Raw genomic sequence first — 26,344 nt, 5'->3', positions numbered from 1 at the left:
CATAGGTGTGTGTGTGTGTGTGTGTGTGTGTGTGTGTGTGTGTGTGTGTGTGTGTGTGTGTGTGTGTGTGCGCACGTGCACGTGTGTGTGTGTGTCTAACATATGTACATTAGTGCCATTCATTTTAACAGAACATTTCTTTTCTGCCAAATGTATGTGCAAAGAAGACAGTCAAGAATTTTAAACAGAATTCTTTGAAAGCATCATTGCTAAAATCTGTTTTACTGCTTACCTCTAGAAAGAAGACAATCCAGAATTTTGACCAACATTTAGATTCTGTGAGAGCATTGTGGCTAGCTAAATGACTTCCTTTAACAGTGATCACTGTATGGGCTACACCAAGGAGTGTGAATCCAAGCAGGAAGGGGAAAGCATCACTGGAAGCCAACAGAAGAAACCCTGTGGATGCAGAAAATACAAAGATTTAGATTGGAAATCTGCATATTTTCCTGCTCTCCTCAAAAAATGAACCATGTTTGATGTTTATTTATTTATTTATTTAACATTTGTTAACAAGGAAAGTTGTGGACTCTTTTATTGACTAGAAAATAATAGTTGGCTTACTCAATTTACATTTATTCAGTGTATCAGACACAAATACAAAAGTAAAACAGTAGTTTAACAGTAACTCAGGTTATGATGTCAGTAGTAAGTAAGTGAAGATGTAAGAACAAGTTGTGTGACAATGACAGTGCTGTTATTGAAAAGTTCCCTTGGATCTTGATTATTAAAAAAAATAAGCAAGTTGTTAATTTCTTTAATGTGTTAACTATAAGGATGAACATAAATTCTTAACCCTCACCTAGTCTGAAGCATGTTTGTCAGTAGCATTAGCTTAGATTGTACTGCAGCATGCAACCTGATAAATGTTTCTGACTTTAGTGCAGGATGTTTTGGTGGCTTCTTTAGTTACAATGAAAATAAATGAAAAAAGGCATACATTCAAAATGCTGGCATTATGAATGCTGTAAAATCCCATTCTGGCTACTGGGTTTCTATAACCTATATCTGTTGATCAATGACAACTTTTGTAAATACCAGTCAGGAAACCTTTACCAAGAAGTTTTTTTCCCCAGTGGAGGCCTTTACCCCCTCAGAACCCCAATCCCCATACCCCCCCCCCTGCTGACACAGGGAGCTGGATGTTGTAAATCTCAGTGTAGGAAGACATCTTTCATCTGGTGATAACACAATCTGTTGACCAAATACGGTCAAAATATTTTCCTATTTGTTATATTCAGAAACAACCTATTTTTTAGTTCCTGTATAATAGCTTTATAGTCTGTCTCTCTTACTATACATAACCTTAGCAGAGGTTGCACCTCCGTAGAAGTTTAAAAAATGCTTTCAGAACTCTGCCTTCTTTCATCTGTAGTACTAGCCTTGTGAAAGTCTGCATCAGCATTCCACCCTTATGGTTTACCTACTCACTCATAACTTCTCATTTTGTTAAGATCTAATGAATCATTGCTGTTTCAGAAAATGTGTGAATGGTGAAAGTACTCTGCTTTATTCTATATACTGACTGGGAAATACCACATAAACAGAAAAGGAAAGCTGTTATTTAAACAAACATTTCTCTTTGGTTATGCAAGCTCACCATTAACATATTTAGAGATTAGGGGAGTGAGGGAAAGCACCTGCGGGTATGGGAGTCACAAGCCGCCTGCAAAAACAGTGTGCGACTTTGCCCTTAAGTGTGTGTAGTTTGAATATTGTGATTTTTGTCCTTATGTACTTAGTTTTAATATTATGTTGCATAACTGCTTTAGTTTTGTCATTTCTGTTCTAGATGTTCACTCTTAACAAAACAAAACCTATGAACATTTATGGATCCTATCTTCGGCATACCTCCCAACTGTACAGATTTTCGCAGAATGTCCAGATTTTTTACTTATATTTTTGGTCCGTTTTTCATAAAATTGTGGCTTTCTGGCAAATTAGTGACAAATCATTAAAGAATGAAGTTAGAAAATGACAGACATTTGAGTTTTAGACTTCATACCCTTCAGAAAATTCATACTAATGCAAAACCTGTTATTCTATGAACTTTCTATGTTTGTAAGAGCAATATTAAAAAATTGTCCCTATTTGTACCACTTTTTTCATGGCTTTGTACAGATTTCTTATTCTAAGAGGTTGAGAGGTATGATCTTCGGCCCTGTACTTAATATAAATAATATGTATGTAACAAATGTAGATTTTGTGGTTTGTTCCATTTAGTTGAATTTTCATGAAATTATAGTTAATATCTTTCACTTATTTCGTATGTGCTGTCCAGTAAAATATCCTTTTGATTTTTTTCTGTTTATTTTTCTCCTTCTATTTTTAATCTCATGTTTTAGCTTACAAAACATTTAAATGTTTAATAAAGATCAGACTTGTTTTCCATGATCAAATTAGTTTGAAATGATTGCCTCTGATTAGTACAACTTAGTTATGCAATTTTTCTGAAATATACATTTTTAGATTATCTTGATGGATTCATTGATGAAACAAACATTCATGCTGTAGTAGCTTAATCCAGTTCAGGGATGCAAAGCAGCTGAAGCCCGTCCAGGCACTCAGTGGTCCAAAGCATAGATGCCAGCCCCTCACACATTAAACACACATGCACACATGCATGCGCATGCACACACACACACACACACACACACACACACACACACACACACACACACACACACACACACACACACACACACACACACACACAAACACACATACGCACGCACACACACGCGCGCATGTGCGCACAAACACATGCGCGCACACTCACACACTCACACACACATGCACACGCACACACGCACACACGCACACACACACACACACACACACACACACACACACACACACACACACACACACACACACACACACATAACGTCATGCAGAAAGTTGGAGTATCTACCTTTAGTCTTGCTCTCTTGCCATTGACTGATTGCTTCAGGCTTCACATTTCTTCTGGCACTGGTGTGACTTCTTCATTCTTTAACTATCATTAGAGCTCCCATCCCTCAGTATCAGGTATTTCTTTGCAAAAAGGGATTCTCTTTCATGGAATGTACTTCCAATATAAGGGGTGGCCAAAGAAGCCACTATGTACACAGAAATGAGAGAGGTAATTTGATCATAATGTCTTGTGTGTTGACAAATTCTCTAATTGCATTCTTTTTCTATGACATGAATTCATATCTAGTGGAAAAGAATGTAAAGTTCCTAAAGTAGTCTACCTTTCATACTCACCCAATCTCATACCTCTCAACCTCTTTTACCAAGAAATCTGGACAACGCCAGAAAGAAAAGTGGAACAAAACTCCCAAAATAGGGACATTTGTTAAATATTGCTCTTTACAAACTTAGAAAGTTGATAGAATAACAGGTTTTTGTATTAGCATGAATCTGAAGGGTATGAAGTCTGAAACTCAAATGTCTGTCATTATTTTCTAACGTCAGTCTTTAATAATTTACCACTAATTTGCCAGAAAACCACAATTTTATAAAAAATGGCTCAAACATATGAGGGAAAAATCTGGACATTCTTTGAAAATCTGTACAGGTAAGAGGTATGCGGCCATGCTATTAGTGATGTAGTCTCTTGTTTACTGCAGCCTAGTCTCAGTGTCTGTAAACGTCTCTATAATAGAGGTGGTGGTAACTTGCTTGTGGTTAGGTGCTAGGATGAAGCGTGTAAATCAACATTTTTTATTGGGTGGCTAGATTCATCATCCATCTTCAATCCTTGGTGGCTTTGTCTGCTTTTTGCTTGTGGTTAATGCTGTATTCCCCTATTCTGACAGTAAATATTGGTTATCTGTTCTGCCTCAAGCTTAGAAGAAAAGACTTGTACTCAGTTCTTTTAAATTACGTCTTTTATCTGCCAGATAAAGAACTTCTTAATTCAAAAAGAACTGTGGCTGTACCAGTGTTGCACAATGTATTGCTATTTACTTAATAAGTGCAAAAAAGAAGTCATATACTCATCATAACTTTCTGTTGGTGTTGTCCATTTTCATTCTTCCTCAACCTGTGGGTTTGGTTCCAATTCTTGGAACTGACTTGGCTATTACAATAGCTCATGGGAACCAAAAACTCTTAAGCTCATCCCTTACCCACAATGCATCTATCCCAATTACCTAAGATCAAGTCTGCTGATAGAAAAAGACAAAGGCTTTCATGGAGGCTATATCTGTAACTGCAAAAATATACTCAAAGAGGTAATAATCCTTTTATAACCCATTCTTTCAGAAGTCAAGTGTAGGGGGTTGGAGGATGGGGAGTTGAGGAAGAATGAAAATGGACAACACAGATGGAATGTTATGGTGAGTACCTGATTTCTTTACCTGATTTTGTCAATTTTCATTTTATCCTCTACGTGTGGGACAGAGCCCGCAGCTACTTTATATCCTGAGCAGACTTAAAGAAGGTTGTTCCTAAGCACCACTGAGCCGAATGATGCTCGACTCCTGAAGACCAGATCCAATTTGTAATGAGTAATAAAGATATGGTTAGTAGCCCAAGTTGCCGCTGCACAAATGTCACCATGGAAGATCTAGACTGGAATATAGCTGACATTGCTACAGCCTTGGTTGAATGTGCTTGTAAGGGTTTCGACAAGGAAATGGCCAACTTAGTATAGATGAAAAAGATACAATTAGTGAGCCATCTGGCTAAAGTTACTTTATTCACATGTTTTCCTAGTCTGGTATGCGAGAAGGAAACAAATAATTGGTCCGACTTCCTGAAATATTTTGTTTTGTGAAAATAGAATCTTACCTGTCTGTGAACATCTAGCAAATGTAAGCAATATTCAAATTTGTTACAGAAGTTGGGGAAGAACACTGGCAGATTAATACATTGGTTCATATCGGTCTCTAAAGCCACCTTAGGTAGAAAAGAGGGGTTGGTTCTGAGTAAGACTCTGTCTTTGTGAAAAATTAGATATGGTGGTTTAGAAGACAAAGCTTGAATCTTTGAAATCCTTCTTACAGAAGTTATTGCCACTAAGAAAACATATTTCCAAGACAGGAACTTAATATTGCTCTGAAGGCTGCCAGCCCAGCTATCTAGAATTTTGTAAATAATTATATGTCATTTGTGAATAGTAATATGACTTGTATGCTTGTCTTAAAATGTAAGTAAACTATATGTTATGTGCTGAGCTTCAAAAATGTGCATTCTACTGGAAAAGAGCAAAAAATAAGTTGAATTGTTTATGATGTTCGAAGACAGAATGCCTGCAGCTAGAAATTCTTTCTATTGTCTGGAAATAGAAATAATTACAGGTTTCCAAGGAAAAAGTGCGTAACAGTTTTATGACTTCCCGTTTTAGGCAAAGCTTGTAAAAGATAAGTATCTTTGACTTAGAGGTGTTATATTTTGAGAGCCTGTTAGCCTGGGAACCAAGGGCAGAGGTGACAAGAATAATTTAAACTGAGATAACCCAGCAGAAATGTTTGATAGTAATTTAAGAACTGTCTCAGAGAGTGAGTTTGTGCATTTTGGAATTTTTCGTTGGACCTGAAAACTTTCCACTCACCAGCACTTGTCTTGCTCTGTAAGTAAGTTATTTAGGTAGAGTGATTTCTCTTAGAGATAGATAGAAATATAGTAAGATTACTTTAGATGTTTTCTGTATTTATGTGACACTGCCCTGCAATGTTGTTTTAAAATATTTCCTGTGATTCTGAACTTTGTTGTCACTGTGTTGAGTTACTGAGTATTGTCTTGTGTTTTTATTATTTATTATTAAATATATTTAAACCATTTAATTGTGGCTGGTTTTGTTTAGAGATATTTAAGCTCTTAGAGTACTTGCATATATATTTGGTGATACTGTACATGCCACTCCTTCAAGTCTTAGTCACACTTACGATTTGGATAATAGTAACATTACACAGTAGAACTGGTCACCCTTTGGGAAGGGCCTTATAGTAGTTGATAAGTAAGGGTGGTTGGTGGCAGTAATTACTACATTATAGGCTGGGCAGAAGTGGGCACAGCTAGTAAACCTGTGCCAGCCTTCCCTAGGAGTGTCTGTGTATTTGTATATAAATCAAATCTCAAAGTGTGTGTGTGTGTGTGTGTGTGTGTCAGCTACTTGGGCAGGGACACGAAGCACTGGTTGGACAGAGAGGGTGTTGGAGGTTTTGGCTTGACCACTCAGCTGAGATCTTAACCTTATAGCTGTTCCAGTGGGGAATTGTATTGGGGATCTGGAGAGAGAGGGAGAAACCAGCCCTAGACTGACTGTGATCTCTGTGTGCTCTTAAGGGAAATTGTACTTTACTGTGTGTGTACTTATCATCCTCCCAATGTGCTCGCCCCTCACTGGTGTTAATGGTAAGGACTGAGGCTCCTTGATTACTGGGCCAGTGCAGGGGTGTCACATATTAATGGTTTGGCAGTGGTGAGATACCCATATCACATATTAATTGGTTGATAGTGGTGAGATAGCCACATCACATATTAATTGGTTTGTAGTGATATGGATATTGAATTTCTGTAGCTTGTGTACAGTGATCACTGAAGGTGTTTTGTACTCTAAATCAGCCATGCAGTGAACATTCAGAGTTCATATCACAATTATTTTATTTCTTTTTTTAGCTTAGTTAGTCAATGAGAGCAGGCAAGCATGTCAGCAGAGGAGTATGGCAAGCTGACAAGGAGCCAGTTGGCTGAGATGTGCCAGGCTAAAGGACTGATGCATGCCAACCTGACTAGAGCAGACATGATTGCAGCTTTAGTCATAGCTGCATCAGAGAATTGCAACCAGGAGGACAATCAGACTGGCTGTGGAGATGTACAACTCTCAGAAAATGGACAGCTCAACCTTTCCACAGAGGACTTAAAAATCCATCTGAAGTTAAAAGACTTGAGTTAGTGGCCAAGTGTTTGGAAATAGAAGCAGCAGACAGTCTGAGGCATCTAGAGACTGATAAAAGTGGAGAAACTGCAATGCCTGGACACTGAGGAGAAGGAGAGGCAACATGAAAAGGAGATGCTGAGTCTTCACCATAGTCATGGAGGTAATGGGGAGGGGAGTAACCGAACCCCAGAAGCAACAAAGGTTAGTAGATTTCTTCCAAAATTTACAGAGGGGGATAATTTTGATAGTTTCATTCATATGTTTGCGAGGGTATGTAAACAGTATGATGTTAACCAAGGGCTCTGGGTGTGGTTCTTGACCCCCTTACTCCATGGTAAAGCTGAAACTGCTCTTTCCAAACTGTCTGAGAATGACTGCTTAAATTATAATGTTGTAAAAAACTGTTTGCTAGAATGTTTTAAATTAACACCTGAAGCTTATAGCAAAACGTTTTGTGAGCATAGATGCATGGCAGATGAAAGTGTGTGTGAATATGTTGCTGAACTAAGAACCTATTTTTCAGGTGTGTGAGTGGATGTCAGGTTGCCACTTTTGAAGGGAACAAGCCCTTAGCACTTTGCCTGAGGACATAAGAATCTGGTTAGCTGATAGACGATGCCTTACTGTAAATGAGTTAGGGAAGAAGGGAGACCTATACCTAGCAAGAAGGGCATCCCTGCACATGAAAGGGACACCCAGTGCTGCTCATGGGTCTAATGAGACTGCCCCAACAGAATCTGCCAGTAGGAGGGGAATCCACTAGTCCAGGTACACATCCAGGATGTAGAGATAAATGTTTTTAATGCAACTAGTGGGGGCCATGTGGCATATAGTTGTCCAAGGAGGCAAGGTGGGTAACAAAAGCTGGAATAGCCAGTAAGTGGAAATGACAAAAATGCCAACAGTAGGTTGTCTTCAGACAACAAGGGTACCAAACTACCACCCTGCAGAATTCCTGATAGGGAATGATTTTGATAATGCAGTACCATGTGTACATGCAGTTACATGCAGTCAGGCTTGGAGACAAGCATGTGGGTCTGGTAGCCTGGGGGAGACCCAGACAGACTGCACACTTGCAGCCAGGACTGGTGAGGTGGTTACTTCAGGGAGGGAACTACCTTGTAGCAGTGAGACTGAAGGTGAACCACAGCTGCTTGTGGGTACTGATGTTCCCTTGGACAGAGTGACTGCAAGGGCAGAGGTGAGTAGTAGTAGTAGTACCCAAGCTGAGAATGAGGCACCGCTGTCAGAGGATACCAGATTCCTGTTGAAGGGGAGCTGGAAAGGGTTACAAAGAGAAAGTTGAGACAGGCTTAGCTCTCAGACCCTATATTACAAGGCCTGAGAAAGGTAGCTAGTGAGGACAAAGGATTACTGTATAGAGAGTGGACCCCTGAGGGAGGGCTAGAAGGTGAGAGAATACAACAGTTGCTAGTGCCTAGAGCCTACCATCTGGCACTTCTAGCCATAGCCCATGATATTCCATTTGCAGTTCATACGGGCATAAAACATACAAAGAGACATATTATGCAGAACCTTTATTGGCCTAGGATTTCCAGAGATGTAACAGGGTACTGCAGGACTTGTGAGCAGTGCCAAAAGGTAGGCAAGGCAGAAGACAAGGTGAAAGCTCCTTTGATGCCTTTGCCTGTGATTCAGGAGCCATTTCAGAGTAGCTATGGATATTGTGGGGCCTCTAAGAACCCCAAGTTCCACAGGGAGAAAGTATATCCTAGTGGTAGTAGATTATGCTACCAGATACCCTAAGGCAGTGGCTCTGTCCTCCACTGAGGCAGAAAAGGTGGCAAATGCTTTATTAGAGATTTTCAGCAGGGTAGATTTTCCAAATGAAATACTGACTGACAGAGGTTCCAATTTGATGTCAGACCTGCTGGCTTGTCTGTGGAAGTACTGTGGGGTGAATCACCTAAAGGCCACCCCCTACCATCCCCAGACATATGGTCTTGCTGAGATGTTAAACACTACACTCAAGACAATGCTACAAGCATTTTCAGACCAGTTTAAGAAGGACTGAGACAAATATTTACCCCATCTGCTGTTTGCTTACAGAGAGGTTCCCCAGGAATCCACAGGGTTTTCACCATTTGAGTTGTTGTATGGGCATAGAGTGAGGGGACCTCTAAATTTAATTCAAGATGAGTGGGAGGGTGAATGTGAATCTCACAAGACGTCTGTTGTGGCATATGTCATAAACCTCAGAGCAACGCTCGGGGAACTCATGGGCTTGGCCCAGGAGAAACTGGCAGAAGCCCAACAGCAGAAAAAGGTGTGGTATGACAGGAATGCTCAAGCTAGAGTGTATTCTGTAGGGCAGCAGGTAATGGTTCTCATTCCTGTCAGACAGTAAGCTGCAGGCAGCTTGGGAGGGACCCTACAAGGTGGTAAGGAAGGTCAGTGATGTTAACTACATGGTAGAACTGCTAGGCAGGAGACAGGAGCACAAACTGTACCATGTTAACATAATGAAACCTTACCATGATAGGGAGGCCCTTGTGCTGAGTATTTGCAGTGGATTGCAGGAGGAGTCTGAGGGAGATCTGTTGACTGATCTCCTCGGTGAGGCTCGGACTGACACCTCAGTGAAAGGGGTAGCAATGTCCCAGCAGCTATCTCCTACCCAGGTTTTAGAAATCTGATCAGTGTTGCAGGAGTTTGGGGGACATGTCAACTGGGAAACCAGGGTACACCCACATGATTCTCCAGAAGCTGGTAGATCATATACTAGCAGGACCAGGAGATTTTGTCCTTGCTTACCTAGATGATATTGCCATACCTCTCAACTGTACAGATTTTCCCATAATGTCCAGATTTTTGCCTCATATTTTTGGCCTGTTCCTCATAAAAATAGTGGGGTTTTTTGACAAATCACCGGGATGATTTAAGGATTGAAGTCACTAAATAATGACATGCATTTGAGTTTCAGACTTCATATCCTTCAGAAAATACATGTTAATACAAATCTTGTTATTCTAGCAACTTTCTAAGTTTAAAACAATGACACCAAAAGAACTGAACTGAGACAATAAATCCAACCACAGGACCACCAGAGTAACTTTGTTAAGCACTTTCACTCACTTTAATGCACATGAGCTTCATCAGAACAAACATTGCATTCATTACAAACTGCTTAAATACCACTTGATATCAAATCACATGACTTTCCATTTAAAAACCTTAAAGTAACCTTTCTATTTATATTCAAATATTTTTTAAAAAAATAAATAATATTGATCAAATAATTAATGCACATATTTCTGACTTAACATATAATCTAATGATGTAAATATATATATGTATAAATTAACAAATAAAAATTGAATTTATACAATTATTTAATTCTGGTCATCTGCAGAAAACATTTCATGTTGACTGCCCCCTTGAGGCCAGGAGGTTCATCAGCTATTAACAATATTTGCCACAAACTTTCCTTACACTCCAAAAGTGTCTTATAGTCCCCAGAGAACAAGTCAGTGTCGACCCTTTCCAAAACAAAAAAAGAAAACTTCTTAAACAAAACACATTCCGTGGCATGAACAGCGAGAGCATTGTTGACATCTTTTTTTTCTTTTAGAGCAATATTCAAAATGTGTCCCTATTTTTGGTCCCTTGTTCCCCCATTTTGTCAGGCTTTCTCCAGATTTCTTGTGCTAAGAGGTTGAGAAGTATGGATATTGCCATCTACAGCCATTCCTGGCAAGAGCACATTCAGCATGTCAGAGAAGTGTTGGGCAGACTACAGAGGGCAGAGTTGTCCATTAAGCCCAGCAAATGTCAGGTGGGTATGGCAGTGGTCTCTTAGCTAGGACATAGAGTGGGAAGTTGTAAGATCAGGCCAAAACCTGACAAAGTAGGTGAGGGGCATTTTTAGGGACAGCAGGGTACTACCGAAAGTTTGTCCCCAGTTACAGTACCATAGCTGCTCCCCTCACAGACCTGACAAGGAAAAACAGGCCAGATAAGGTAGTGGGGACTCAGCATGTGAGCAGGCATTCCAGAAGCATAAATGAGCTTTGGGAGGACCTCCTGTGTTAGCCAGTTCAGATTACAGCAAAGAATTTGTTGTGCAGGTGGATCCTTCAAACAATGGGGTGGGGGCTGTACTTAGCCAGATTTCTTCAGAGGGAGAAGAGCACCCAGTGATTTATCTCAGCCATAGGCTCCAACCCAGGGAAGAATGCTATGCAGCTGCAGAAAAGGAATGTCTGGTCATAGTACAGGCACTGCAGAAACATCAGCCTTATCTGTATGGAAGGAAATTCACTGTAGTTACAGACCACAATCCCTTAACATGGCTACATCGAGCCAGCCAGCAAAATGCCAAGGTGGAGCCTAGGATTACAAGCATATGCTATGTCATTGCAGCACCGCAGTGGGGTTAGCAATGCCAACACAGATGGGCTCTCAAGACAGGGAATGGAGTAAGGTATTCCCAGATAGGCTCAACCCTCTCAAGCAACGTTTCTCAAGGGTCACTTAAAAATTAACTTGAGTTCCTGTAGGGGAGGAGAATTGTGAACGTTGCCAGCCCAGCTAGCTAGAATTTTGTAAATAATTATATGTCATCAGTGAACAGTAATATGATTTGTATGCTTGTCCTACAAATGTAGGAAAACTGTATGTTCTGTGCAGAGCTTAAAGAATGTAAACACATTGTACCCTCCTGAAAAAGAGCAGAAATGTGTATAAACTATATGCCTACCCAAATGTATGTTTTGATAGTAAGAAGCTGGAACATACAGAGTTAACTTGCAAACCCCCAAGAAATAAGCTGAAATTGTTGACAATTGTGTTATCTCTCAGTTTCAGCAAGAAGACAGAATGTCTACAGCTAGAGTTTCTTTCTATTGTCTTAAGACAGAAATAATTGCTAGGTTTAAAATGTAAAAGTGTTAATTGTTTTAGGACCTCCAGTTTCAGGCAAGCTTCTAAGAGATGAGTTTCAGCTTCTAAGAGATTAATATTTTTCATAGAGACATGTTAAATTCTGTTGGCATCTGTTTAGCCTGGGAACTAGAGGCAGATGTCAAATAGTGATGTCATCTAGCTAACCCAGCAGTAATGTGTATTATTAATTTAAGAACTATCTCAGAGAAAAAGTCTAGGCATTTTGCATCTTGTCTTGGATCTGAAAACATCCATCTTCAGCATTTCTCATCTGTATTTGCCTTGCTCTGTAAGTAAGTTATTTAGGTGCAGTAATTTCTCTTAGAGATATACAGGAATACAGTAAGATTAGTCTAAATGTTTTCTATATTTATGTGAGACTGTCCTGCAATGTTGTTTTAAATCCTTTCCTGTGATTCTGAACTCTATCACTGTGTTGAGTTATTGAGTATTGTCTTGTGCTTTTATTATTAAGGATATTTAAACCTTTTAATTGTGGCTGGTTTTGTTTAGAGATATTTAAGCTCTTAGAGTACTTGCATATATATTTGGTAATACTGTACAGGCCACTCTTAAATAGCCTTACAGTCCTGGACACACTTACCATTTGGATAATAGTAACATTACACAGTAGAATTGGTCACCCCTTGGGAAGGGCCTTATAGTAGCTGATAAGTAGAGATGGTTAGTGGCAGTGATTTCTACCTTATAGTCTGGGCAGAAGGGGGCCTAACTAATGAACCTGTGCCAGCCTTCCCCTGGATTCTCTGTGTGTTTGTATATAAATCAAATCTCAGAGTGTGTGGGTGTCTGTCAGCTACTTGGGCAGGGACACAAAGCACTGGTTGTACAGAGAGGGTGCTGTATGTTTTGGCTTCACCACTCGGCTGAGATCTTAACCATATAGCTGTGCCAGTTGGGAGTCTTATTGGGGGTCTGGAGAGAGATGGAGAAACCAGCCCCAGACTGACTGTGATCTCTGTGTGCTCTTAAGGGAAATTGTACTTTACTGTGTGTGTACCTATCATCCTCCCATCGCTGGTGTTAATGAGCCAGTGCATGGTCTCTGAAGCTTCTAGTGAAGTTAGAGGAGGAATTAAAGGAGGGGTAGTTGAAGACTGAAGTCCCTAACTCGTGGGGGTAAGAACTGAGGTGGTCTCTGTCACACCTTGCACCCAGAGAATTTTTCTCACCAATCTCGCCACATCATCTTCAGTAAGACTTCTGGAAGAATGAGTGGACATGACAGATAGAGATATAGGCCTTTCCAATAATGGAGAAGGAAGTCTGTCTGGAAATGGATCTATTGTTGGTGAATATTGAGTCTTAGGGATGAAAACAGTAGCAGAAGATGAATCTTTTATTTGAGGCATTGGTTCCAAAGAACTTGGCACCCAAACATATCTTTTTTCTTGAACTATCAGAACCAAAGACAAGGTTGGATTCGAAGACTTACTGGTAATACACTCTGGTTCTGAGAATTCCGTTGGAGCTGAAGGTTTGGACAATTTGGTTCTTGGATCCAAGGGAGAAGATGAAACCGAAATCCTTGTCTTTTTCCGGGCTCAGAACTGATGGAGAAGTTGGTGTTGAAGAATTTCTCTTCTTTGCCTTCTCTGAAACCTTAGAGATGGAAGAAGAGGCATGACTAGAAATGTCCTATTTGTATCTATGTTTTCCTTTAGGTAAAGAAGACGTCGATACAGATATGGCCTCCCTGAAAGAAAAGGGAAGAAGTCCTTTAAGTATCAGCTTGTTTTTTTCTTTCTACAAGGGCTCAATGGCAAATGGAGCAGGCCTTCTGAAGATGGAGGGACCCCAAACAATATACACATAGAGAATGCATGTCATAATAAGGGATTTTGTGACCACATTTCACACAGCACTTAAAGCTAGGCAGGCCTTTTTCTTTATCTGCCATTTGAAAAGGCAACAACACATACACACACACACACACACACACACACACACACACACACACACACACAAAATAAACAATAAACAAGTTTAGGAGAGGCAGAAATAGATTATCATAAAAACAGGGCTTTCTTCTGAAAAGGGGAATATCAACAATGATATTTCAGAGCTACATGAAAGCGTAGAGGAGACGGGAAGAGAAAGAAATATCAACAATGATATTTTAGAGCTACACAAAAGTGTGACAGAAAGAGAAGTTTAGAAGGGGAGATACTAACAATAGAATTGAAGAGTATTATTGTAAAATAGGGTGTGGTTTAAGAAGAGAATAAGGAGAAAGTGAGCCATATAATAGAAAGAAAATGAAATAAATCACTTATCTGGCTTGAGAAAATATGGCACCACTTCTAACTCGCAAAACAGCAAATGAGATCTGAGGTATCTGGGATAGGTGCATTATGGGTTAGGGATGAGCTCGAGATTTTTTTTGTTCCCACGAGCTATTGTAGCAGCTGAGCTGGTTCCAAGGATCGGAACTGAATCCACAGGTTAAGGATAGAAAGACAACTGACAACATCAGATCTAGTACTGCTGTGACCTATGCTTTTGTGTATGTGTGTTGCAGTGTAGTAACAAGCTGGGTATAATTTCTATTACTTTCTAGCACATCATCAGCTTTGCCTTTATACGTGTGTGTGTGTGTGTGTGTGTGTGTGTGTGTGTGTGTGTGTGTGTGTGTGTGTGTGTGTGTGTGTGTGTGTGGTGGGGGGATATATTTAAGAGTAACAAGCTGGCCATATTTTCTTCACTTACCATCACAAATATAGGCCTTACCCATGACAGGTAGCTATATTTGGTGGTTTGGCTGCAAGAGGATGTGTGAAAAAAAAAACTGTTCATTGCTTCTGTGAATCCGTGAGTAGCACTGCCATTTCACTGTGTTTTGCTGTGACTGAGTTCTTGGTTATGTTTTTATAAATATGTGGAACCTGCAAACTCTTCCTGTCTGTGTATGCATCAATCTATGTGCTCTGGTTAACCCCAGCAGAGATCATATATGTGTGCGTGTGTGTGTGTGTGTGTGTGTGTGTGTGTGTGTGTGTGTGTGTGTGTGTGTGTGTGTGTGTGTGTGTGTGTGTATGTGTGTGTGTGTGTGTGTGTGTGTGTGTGTGTGTGTGTGTGTGTGTGTGTGTGTGTGTGTAGGTATGTGTATGTGTGGGTCTCTGTAAAAAAATTACTGATTTTCATCTGTGTGTACAGACAATAATACCAGATGCATACATAACTCTTCTGAGTAGCAGTAAAAATGCAGTTAACAAGTAATTATATGTAAAAATAAGGCACACAATATATCACAGAACATTCAAACACTTAGAACTGCTAGGATTCTGGTGGTCCTCACTTCCCAGATTGTATAAATGGATTTTGATTTTGACTTATTGGTAGCTTCTGCTCTAAACAACACCCATTCTAAAATCAGCCAAGCTCAGAGGTGTGTGTACAGAAGGTAGCTGTCGGTTTTGTGTTGGAGGGGCAGGGGATGGTGCGGTTACTACTTCTTTAACTTTTAACACAGTCATACCTTAGAGGTGTGCGCAGGAAGTCATTAAAGCTAGTGTTTGGGCTGGGGACAGTGTGGTCACTGTTTCCTTTACTTTTCTCACATACCTCAAAGATATACAAAGTAGGCTACTTTAAATAGTGTAGAGGCAGTGTACTGTCTCGGAGCAACAAAGTGGAATACATTACTGTAACCATGTTTTGTTTACGTTATTCACAGTCTCACATCAGGCACATATGCAGATGGCTGGCTTTGAAGAGAAAGGATGAGGATTAAGGAGATATGCTATGCATATGCATGACAGAAATTACTTGAAAAACATTACTGTATCCATTTGAACCTCTGCTTTCATCCCAATCTATCTAACACCATAACACCACAGTGATGCACAGGCAGTGACTTTTTTTTTGGGGGGGGGGGGGTAGGGAGGCAGGCAGTATTCCTAGAGATGACTGGATTTGTATATCCTCACAACAATTTTTCAGTTAGTTTATTGTGAGCTACTGTTTTGCCAGCTTTGAACATTATGGCTTGGAGCACAACTTATGTCTTTCTTAAAAGAAAAAAATAAGACTGAAATTCTTTTCTTACTCATGATTTTTCTTCAGGCCAGCACTGGATCAAAAGGTTGGGGAAATGCTTTGATATGCACCTCAGAGCATCTATATCCCTGAGGCTTCTAGGGACCCTGGCTTAACTGAGCTATTCCTAAACAGTTATTACTATGCTATCTTGGTTAGGAAAGGTGTGTCGAAAAAAAACATTGAAAACTTAAGTTGAACAGCAACATTGAATTTCTTCCCTTAATCATAATTTCCATTCATACCCTCTTTGGATGAAAAGATTGTGTAAAAAGAAAACAAGACCTTTAAAATGCACTGCAGAGCATACAGAAAGTTGTGGCTTCTTGAAAAAACTGAAGAGTTAGGCAAATCATGGGAAAAGGAAAAAAATGTGCATTGTGTGGGGAACCCCAGATAAAGGAAAACAGAGGGGAGCAGTGGAGGAAGTCCGTGAGTGTGTGTGTGTGTGTGTGTGTGTGTGTGTGTGTGTGTGTGTGTGTGTGTGTGTGTGTGTGTGTGTGTGTGTGTGTGTTTGTGGGGAGGGTAAAACAGTAAGTAGTGTCCAGGAACCATTTCACTTAATTCCAGCCCTGTACCTAGAGTTGCTGCAGTGTATCACTGTTGCAACTAAATGCCAGTAACTGTGAATGTCCCACTGTGAGATGGGCCAGCAAAGTGTGGTGCACAGCCTATCCTTACAAGAGTGCACTGTAGCTCAGTCTATGGACACTACTCGCAAAACTATGCAACATGAATTAAAAGATTGCTTAAGAGGGGTAGCAGTGACAGGGTGATACTTAGACTGAAGTGTTTGGGGGCCCCCAACTTGACATTTGCTTGGGCCCCCAAAATGATAACACTAGCCCTGTCTGTCATTTTGTCTGTGAATTGACTACAGTGTGCCCCCCCTCCAAATGGACATGTATCTGTCATGCCCTTCCGTTACGTTCCCTGTCATGGTGAGCATCTCCCTGTTGGACATGCATCTATTATGCTCTTGTGCTTTGTCGTGTGTCATGGTGAGCCCTGCCCCAGCTGGACAAGTACCTGTCATGCCATCATGTTGTGTTACCTCACCCACATCTACTGCTTCCTCTCTGCCTCTGCCCCAGTTGTAGGCATCCATAACGGGTGCTCAGTACCGTACATAGATATATTACCAGGCATCATGTTTTCTTTCACAGTGTCAGTATTACAGTTCGATGTCTTCTTCAATTAGTTCCTTTTTCTGACTTACTTCTTTCACATTATGGTAACCAGGATTTTAACTTGCTAAAATTGGCTTTGTAACATGGCAGTTAAGATAACAAGGGAATACAGCATGACCATCTCTGAATCGCAACCATAATACATTGTGCTATCACACCCAAGCAGTGCTGGCATGATTATCCCTGCACATCTGCTAATAGAACATGTGCTCACTATGCTCATGCATGCAGTCTGTGAAGCCTGTATCACTGTGACTCTGCACTGGAAATACATTTGGTAGTGCACCATTGTTACCCAATGTCCAAATGTGTGGCAGTATGGATGGGCTACCACTCTATGCCTCGTGAAGACCAATAGATTGGGTATGGTCCTTTCAACTGCTGGGTTGAGCAAGCTTCTGTCTGGTATAACCAGAAGACCAAAAGATTTTTGTATCTGTTGTAGAGAGACTATCAAGCGCACCTACTGGGCCTTTATGATGGCCCATTATATAATGTGGATGCCTGCACCAGCTTGCAAGGATTATGACTGATGTCTATAGCATAACCTATTCTGGAAAGTACCATAGGCATCCCTTCAGCAGCTTGCAGTGATACCACCTCAACTATCTTTACCAGCTGGAAGCAGAAGTCAAGGAGAGTGCGCCAACCATTTTTTTGCAAGCATTATATATTTGATCATCTGTGGCTTGTATACAATGCCTTAGTTGCTGCTATGTGACATTTTGTGGTACATAGGAGTACACATACCCTCAGGCGTGCCACCTTATGGCTTTGCATATGTTCCTGATGTGACTCATAGTAGTGCAGCCCCCTCATTATGGCTCAGTAGTGTGGTAGCTGCAGTCATTTACCATGAAGCTGGGAAAAGTGGTGCTGTGCCAGGCCCAGTACATAATTAGGCAGCAATGGGCCACATTGTGTTCTGTGATCCTTGATGTTTAATGCTGCACAGCTGCAAAGCAAATGGTGTTCATCATATTGATCACTGTTGCAGTAGCCTTATCTGTATGGGTATATCTTATCAAGGATATAACAGTCAGTCAGCTTTCAAGGCTTCAGGGTGCCTTCCACACATCTGAACTATTGAGCAGCTTGAGATGAGCTGACTAAAAGAGAAGCTGGAAAGCAAAGCCCATTCAGAGCTTTACCGCTGCCAAAGAGTATGTTCCTCTAAGACTTTCAAGGCTCGATGGTCAGCTTGTGTTTTCCTTTGTTGAGCAGATAAGTTCTCTTTGAGGGGAAACCTCCATTTTCTTAATTTGTTGATAATTTATTACTTTCCTCTTTAGGAAAATTATTTTAAAACTAGAAATGTTTTGTTTTAATGGACTGTTATATACTTTTAAATGGAGTACTCATTTTGTTCTGTCAGTTTAAAATAGTGCAAAGTAACTGAAAATATTTTTCTGTGGAGAAATTGTGTCTATTTTCTTTTGTCAGGCTGGCATAGTGTTTTAAAGTGCTTTCTACTGTTTTTTTCTGTCAAAAAAGTAACTTTTGTGAACTGGTATTATTTACCGGCAATTGTTGCTTTTCTTACCTAGGAAAGAGGCACCATTTTCGGCTTGACAATGGAAAGGACTGCCAGTCCCATGGTCGGCCCTTACTATAGGCTTTGCCACCACAGCAGGCTAGCAATTTGCCTCAGCCACAGGTGGGTGACTCTGCTGTGGCAATTTGTTGCACCTCAGATCATTCATCTTTTACCCCAGATCCCTCTGGTATAGTGTCTGTAGCCACTATGGACTGGGGGTTAGCCAGATTCTCTGTGGTTACTGGAGTCTTTTCAGTGGCCAAGGGAGAACCACTGTAATCATTCCTGGGAGAGGGAACAGAGAAGGTTTCCCTGTTGTGTCGGAATGCTGTGCCTATCCCTGGAAAAGCAGCAGTTGCCATTAGTAACATGGTTGGCCCCATTTTCCTGTCAAAAAGAAACATAAAATTAAGCATGTATCTGTCCTCCTCAGATTTCTTTGGATAGGAGTAGTTTACTGGGACTGGCTCAGGTTTGGATTCAGGCTAATGATTCTTCTTGTTGAGTAGTGTCCAATAAAAGAAAGAGGGATGTTCTTTTCCTGAAGAGATTCAAGATTCTGAATCTGAACAGGAAAATACAGAGACAGATTTGATTCAGACTTAGAGGAGAGCTCACTTTCTGATTCTCACTGTGAGAGTTTCTGTTTCTCTGATAGAATGTACCAATGTTTTCAGTGGGAGAACACTGAGGTTTCTAAGTGTCTCAAAAATACTATGAGTTGTTACAGAAAGATTTTCCAGAATCTACACCCATTCCTCCTCTCCTATCTGTGGGATGTGTGTCTTACTGCCGGCAATTTTCCTCATAGGCAGTCAGTTGTCCCTAAAATGACAGATAGGATGTATAAAGTTCTTCAGTCTTTTAAAATTTTATACACTATTCCCAAAGCTGACCCTGAAGCTATTGCCTTAGTTGTCTCCCCTGCTGTTAAGCACTTAATTCCAATTCTACTCTTTCTAATAAGGATGAGAAATTAGTGATAATTATGGGGAAAAGTATGTACTTCTGCAACTTTTAATTTCAGAATTTTAAATAGTCAGGCTCATATGTTAAAGTTTATTCTGACATATAGTGAAAGTATGAGAAACGTTTTATCTACAATTTATACTTATGAAGGAAAATCTGCTTTAAAATAGCTTAGTTTTTTCTGTTGCACATGTCACTATTCATTGTTTGCAGTGCATGTATGGCTCTGTTGATACTTTTTCCAGGGCTATGGCTACTGGTAATATTTATTTTATTTTATTTTATTTTATTGACATTTGTTAACCGGGTTGGTCCATCTGGGTTTTTGGCCCGTTTTCAGTGGAGACCCGAGGAGAAAAGCTCCAATACAGATATATACAGACATAAAAAGGTAACAATTTCAATAGACATATGATGAGATATGAAAAAAAGAAGAAAAAAAATAATAATAATACAAGAACACTACAGATACAGGTGAAAACATGCAAACTGTTTACATTATGTAAACTGTATGTTTACAGATTACAGATTTTGTACATATTTACATGCAGATTCATTGATCAAATGAGAAGAGTATATTGTAAGGAAGTTTGCTTGGCTGGATTCTCAGAACTTTCCAGATGATATTAAAAATAAGATTTTAAATTCTCCATTTGATAAAGATTTAGTGTTTAGCCCCTTTGCTGTAGAGATGATCAAAAAGGGTAATGAAAGGGGCATGTTAATCCAGGGAATCTCTAAGATTGTTCAGCCCTCCTTTTCCAAATTGTCCAATGGATTTTCTTTCTCCTCATCCAATTCCAGCAAAAAAAAAAAAAAAGAAAAAGTATAAACAGGCTCAACAAAATTCAGGCAAACTGATGTTTAAGAAATGGCAAGGAGATTGAAAAAAGAAGTTGCAAACCTCCCAAAACCAAGGAGAGTCCAACAAGTCTGTGACTATTTAAGAGACCTTGTGACCCCCCCCCCCAACCTAGCCCTCTTTCTCTTCCAGAAAGTCTGGGTCTCTGCTTTCCTCTTTGGCAACAGATTGTTTCAGACAAATCATTTTCTTTTGGCTGTTAACGTTAGGGGTCGCCACAGCGGATCATCTGTTTCCATTTCTTCCTGTCCTCTGCATCTTGCTCTGTCACACCAGCCACTTGCATGTCCCCTCTCACCACATCCATAAACCTTATCTTAGGCCTTCCACTTTTCCTGTTACCTGGTAGCTTCATCCTTAGCATCTTTTTCCCAATATACTCAACATCCCTCCTCAGCACATGTCCACACCAACGTAATCTTGCCTCTCTGGCTTTGTCTCCAAACCTTCCAACCTGGGCTGACCCTCTAATATACTTATTCCTAATTCTGTCCACCCTCGTCACACCCAGTGCAAATCTTAACAGCTTTAACTCTGCCACATCCAGCTCAAACTCCTGCCTTTTTGTCAGTGCCACTATCTCCAACCCATGTAACATAGCTGGTCTCACTACCCTCTTGTAGACCTTCCCTTTCACTCTTACTGGTACTCGTCTGTCACAAATCACTCCTGATACTCTTCTCCACCCACTCCATCATGCCTGTACTCTCTTCTTCACCTCTCTTCCACACACACCATTACTCTGAATTGTTGATCCCAAGTATTTAAACTCATCCACCTTCACCACCTCTACTCCTTGCATCCTCACCGTTCCTCTATCCTCCCTCTCATTCACACACATATATTCTGTCTTAGTCCTGCTGACCTTCATTCCTCTTCTCTCTAGAGCATATCTCCATCTCTCCAGGGTCTCCTCCACCTGTTCCCTACTCTCACTACAGATCACAATGTCATCTGCAAACATCATAGTCCACAGGGACCCCTGTCTGATCTCGTCTGTCAACCTGTCCATCACCATTGCAAATAAGAAAGGGCTCAGAGCTGATCCTTGATGTAACCCCACCTCCACCTTAAACGCATCCGTCACTCCCACCGCAGACCTCACTGCTGTCACACTACCCTTGTACATATCCTGTACCACTCTTACATACTTCTCTGATGCTCCCGACATCCTCATACAATACCACAACTTCTCTCTAGGCACCATGCCATATGCTTTCTCTAAGTCTACAAAAACACAATGCAACTCATTCTGACCTTCTCTGTACTTCTCCATCAACACTCTCAGAGCAAACATCGCATCTGTAGTGCTCTTTCCCGGCATGAAGCCATACTGCTGATCACTAACCATTAAGTCCCTTCTTAACCTATCTTCCACTACTCTTTCCCATAACTTCATGCTGTGACTGATCAATTTAATCCCTCTGTAGTTACTACAGCTCTGCACATCACCCTTATTCTTAAAAATTGGTACCAAAACACCTTTTCTCCATTCCTCATGCAGCCTCTCCCTTTCCAAGATTTCATTAAACAATCTGGTTAAAAATTCCACTGCCATTTCACCTAAACACCACCATGCTTCCACAGGTATGTCATCTGGACCAACAGCCTTTCCATTCTTAATCCTCTTTATAGCTATCCTTACTTCCTCCTTGCTAATCCCTTGTACTTCATGATTCACTACCCCCACATCATCCAACCTTCTCTCCCTCTCATTCTCTTCATTCATCAACCCCTCAAAGTACTCTTTCCATCTCCAAGGTGCAAGAACCAGAAGGAATAATCCAGATACCATCCAAAATTGACTTTATTGTGGAAAAAATCACAGCAGATAAAAACATTAACGCCTTAATGAATTAACCACAGCGTTTTCGTCTTGTTGCATAGACTTCCTCAGATAAAATGCCATACATTCAAATCCCTTTATTTATACTCAGATGAAATGGATTGTAAATCAATTAACTAATAAAAAGCAGTTAATTAGAACTTTTAAAGCCACATTCCTATAGGTATTAAAAGGAGAAGAAACATTTAATAATAAAATGCATGTTTTTGTTTTACATTGTAAAAACAATCTGAATAAATACCTTAATGCAGTTAAAAAATATATATATGTTTCTTAAAATCCAAGATATTAAAATCCTTTAGTTATGAAATGTTTTATAATTCATAGGAAAAAAAAACATATATTTTAAACACATAAACCATCAATTAAAAGTTTATACTCTTACATAAGGTTCTAAAACAAAGAATAATGCCATCTGGTGGCCAATTTTATTAAAAAAATATGTATATGTTTTCCTAATTTCTTCAAAGTTTAGCAGCTCTTAATTTTAAGAGCGGTTTAATAGATACAAAATCATTCAGACCCGGTATATAGTCTGCCCGTAGTGTTACTTGCCACCACAATTCCCTATATTCCAGGGTGTCTTCCCATGGACCGTCTCTAATATTATTTTTAACACTTTCTAATACCAGGAAACCAAATGTGGCACATTTACATTCTTTGGTATGTTTAAATAGTGCATTTGTTTCTTTGCCTATTGATATTTCGTAAATGTGCTCATATAGCCTCTTTTTTAACTTCCTTTCGGATTTACCCACATAAAAAGAGACACATATTTTACAGATGGCCAAATAAATAATACCTTTAGTTTCACAATTAAAATATTCCCCACTAGTTATCCATCTACTTCTGCTCTCCAAAAAGTATTTTTCCACACAAAGAATGTGTTTACATTGGTTACATCGACCAACCTACTTTTGTGGAAGAAGGATGGATTCAGGTTTGCCGTCGGAAGCAAGGGGGTTGGACGAAACAGGTCAAACACGTAAGCTTATTGGCCAACTTTCTGAATTAATTGACCTGTTAACACCCCTTAGCCAATCATTAGCAAAACGTTGTGGGTGTATGGTTCAGCGTCAAGGAACTGAAAACGCCGGTTATTCAGGGGAGGACGAACAAGTGAGGGAGCTTATGGGCATTCAAGAAGGCGTCGGTGAACCTCAGGAGTTTTATGGTCCTACCTTTGATCCAGGCAATACACCGACAATATTTCAGAGAGTGGGCAATGACAATAATGGAAATGAGCACGTTGGAAAAGGACAGAGAAAAACGGATACTAGAGCTCATTCCTCAGGTACTGTACATTTCAATAACGCCAGCAATGTTAAAGAAATTAAGGACTGGATTTACACTAAATACTCTTTTAAAACCAAAATCAATTTGAATAAACAACATGGGACTGGTATATCTTACCGTTCCAAGCTGGACAGTTTATTTAAAATGTTGTATAAATATAGAACATACGTGATTGAAAATGAGTATTTGAAAGAATGTATTTCAAGGGAAATTGTACCTAAGGGCCTGCGGGTCTATAAATTTCCCAACAATGTGGAATATGATTCTGATTTTTACAAAGAATTGATTGAACTTTTTAACAAATGTGGTTTAGATATGTTGCGTTTGATGGTTAGGGAGAATGTAAAATGCCAGGAGGTAATACAGAAAGAAATAGAACAAATAGATCAACAGATTAAAACTGATTTAATTTTTAGTATTGAGGAGGAGAAAGCTAAATATTTTGGTATGAGAGAAGAGATAGATAAAAAAAGCAATGAATTAGTTAGTAGAAAAATGAATACATTGGAAAGGGACATCAGGGATTATGACAACAAAACCTGTTACCCTAAGCCTAATTTTTCATACAACAAACATCCTGGATACAAACAGGTTTTACCTTATGGGGAAAAGGAAAATAATACTGAAGATATTCCCTATGGTGAGAGTGAGGATTTTGAAAGGGAATACCCGCCCCTGCGTAGATCAGAGAGACTAAATAATAAAAGGGGGTAACAGAATACAAATTTTCAGATGAGAGGGGGAGAAGGGGGAGGGGGAGGTATTAAAAGAACACCACCCAGCCCACCCTCCGGATAGTCAGATTTTGGTAGATGGAAATAAGTACACACATAACAACTTTAGTATATACAACTTTAGTAATACATTACTAAAGAAAGAATTATTTTCCTTGCTTTCAAAAGGTTTTAAATATATTCCCTATAACAAAGGTGATATTACCAGGAGTTTGTTGGACATTAAGATGTTCTTAAGAAAGGTTAATTTAAATATTATACTACCCAAAAGTCAAGATACACCCACCAATGTTTTAAAACGAAAAAGTACTTTTAACCCCCCACTACACCCCCAGTTGAGAAACTTGGAAAAAGTTCTAGAAGTAGAAATAAGAAAAAGTCAAGACAATATGTTTTTTAAGGGGAATCTTAACAAGGATGAAAAAAAAATATTGATTCAACTAAAACGCGATAAGAACCTAAGGGTGATAAAACCTGATAAGGGGGGGGTGGAGTGGTATTAATGGAGAACATTTTATATGAAAGCAAAATGCATACTATATTATGTGATGATACGAAATACTCTAGTGTCTCAATAAACGAGATTAACATTGCTTATAATAAAATAGACCTTAGCTTAAAAGATTTATTATATGAAGGATTAATAGACAACAATACTTTTCACTATTTGACAGTAAAGAAACCCAGAGTACCAGCTATCTTTGGGATACCCAAGATCCACAAATGTGAATGGGACCCACCCCTCAGACTGATTGTGGCAGCAGAGGGGTCCAAAACACACAGTTTGGCGAAGTATGTAGATCAAAAACTCAAAAAGCTTTGGCTTAATAAGAACACAGTATTAAGAGACTCTTGGGATTTATTAAGGGAAATAACGGATGATTTGTATCAAGACAACCTTTTATTCATTACTATTGACATTGTTGATTTATTTTCCTCCATACCATATAACGAAGGGTTGGAAATGTTTGAAGATGTAATATATGAAGACACTACACTATTGCAGAATGATAAATTAGTATGCCTATGTTTAATGGAACTTATCTTAAAGAACAACTTCATTTTTTTCAACGGAGAGTTTTATAAACAGAAACAGGGGGTAGCGATGGGAGCAGCTTGTGCTCCCACCTACGCCAACTTGGTACTTATGAAATGGGAGGAAAAATACATATTCAATTCAGACTTTAAGGATTGTTGGAACTTATACCGTAGGTTCTTGGACGACATAGTGATTTTTTGGACAGCGGGTAGAGAAAGATTTGATAAATTTATATCATATCTGCATAACACAACTAAATTTTTGAGGTTTACCCACAATATTTCTGAGAACAATCTTTTTTACCTGGACATAGAAATATACAAAACAGGGGCACAATTTGAAAGCAGGATATACAGAAAACCGACCTTTTGTAACTCCTTTCTGCACTATGACAGTTCCCACCCACCACATTGTAAGAAGAATATTGTTAAAGGACAATTTGTGAGAGGAAGTAGGATGACTAGTGCAGAAAAGGATTTTTGCAATGAATGTGAGATACTTCAAAAGATGTTTTTGGAGAGGGGGTACCCACTGTAGTTTATAATGGGTGTTAGAAAAGAAGTGATTAATGGGAGAACAAGTAAGTTCAAACCTATTAAGAATAATAGGGAGTACGTGGGTATGGAAAAAGAAGGTGAGCAAGGTAAAAAATACGAGCAAGCCCTAGTTTTAGAATATAATGGGACAAACAAATTTGTAAAGCAGATTTTTTTGAGAGAATGGGAAAGATTTATCTCAATTTCTGATTTAGAAAATCTTAAAGATATTCCCCAAAGGATTATATATAAAAACTCTAGAAGTATTAAGAATATTTTAGAAAACAGAGCAGGGAACAAGCAAAATAAGGTAAAAGTAGGCACCTACAAATGTGGTCGATGTAACCAATGTAAACACATTCTTTGTGTGGAAAAATACTTTTTGGAGAGCAGAAGTAGCTGGATAACTAGTGGGGAATATTTTAATTGTGAAACTAAAGGTATTATTTATTTGGCCATCTGTAAAATATGTGCCTCTTTTTATGTGGGTAAATCCGAAA

General features: G+C 39.5%; 1 protein-coding gene across 1 annotated transcript in view; it reads right to left on the bottom strand.

The window, feature by feature from the left end:
* The window catches only part of FADS6 (fatty acid desaturase 6), a 328,797-nt gene that overhangs the window by 189,934 nt on the left and 112,519 nt on the right, over positions 1-26,344 (bottom strand). The window contains exon 2 of the mRNA XM_044085175.1: positions 233-399. Coding sequence (XP_043941110.1) covers positions 233-399 — 167 coding nt within the window. The remainder of the gene's footprint in view (positions 1-232; positions 400-26,344) is intronic.

The sequence above is a fragment of the Protopterus annectens genome, chromosome 10.part0 (assembly GCF_019279795.1).
Source record: "Protopterus annectens isolate FY-2018-M chromosome 10.part0, PAN1.0, whole genome shotgun sequence".
In the NCBI taxonomy this organism is placed as follows: Eukaryota; Metazoa; Chordata; order Ceratodontiformes; family Protopteridae; genus Protopterus; species Protopterus annectens.
Note: the sequence above shows the minus strand (reverse complement) of the source record. Positions and strands in the feature narration are given on the sequence as shown.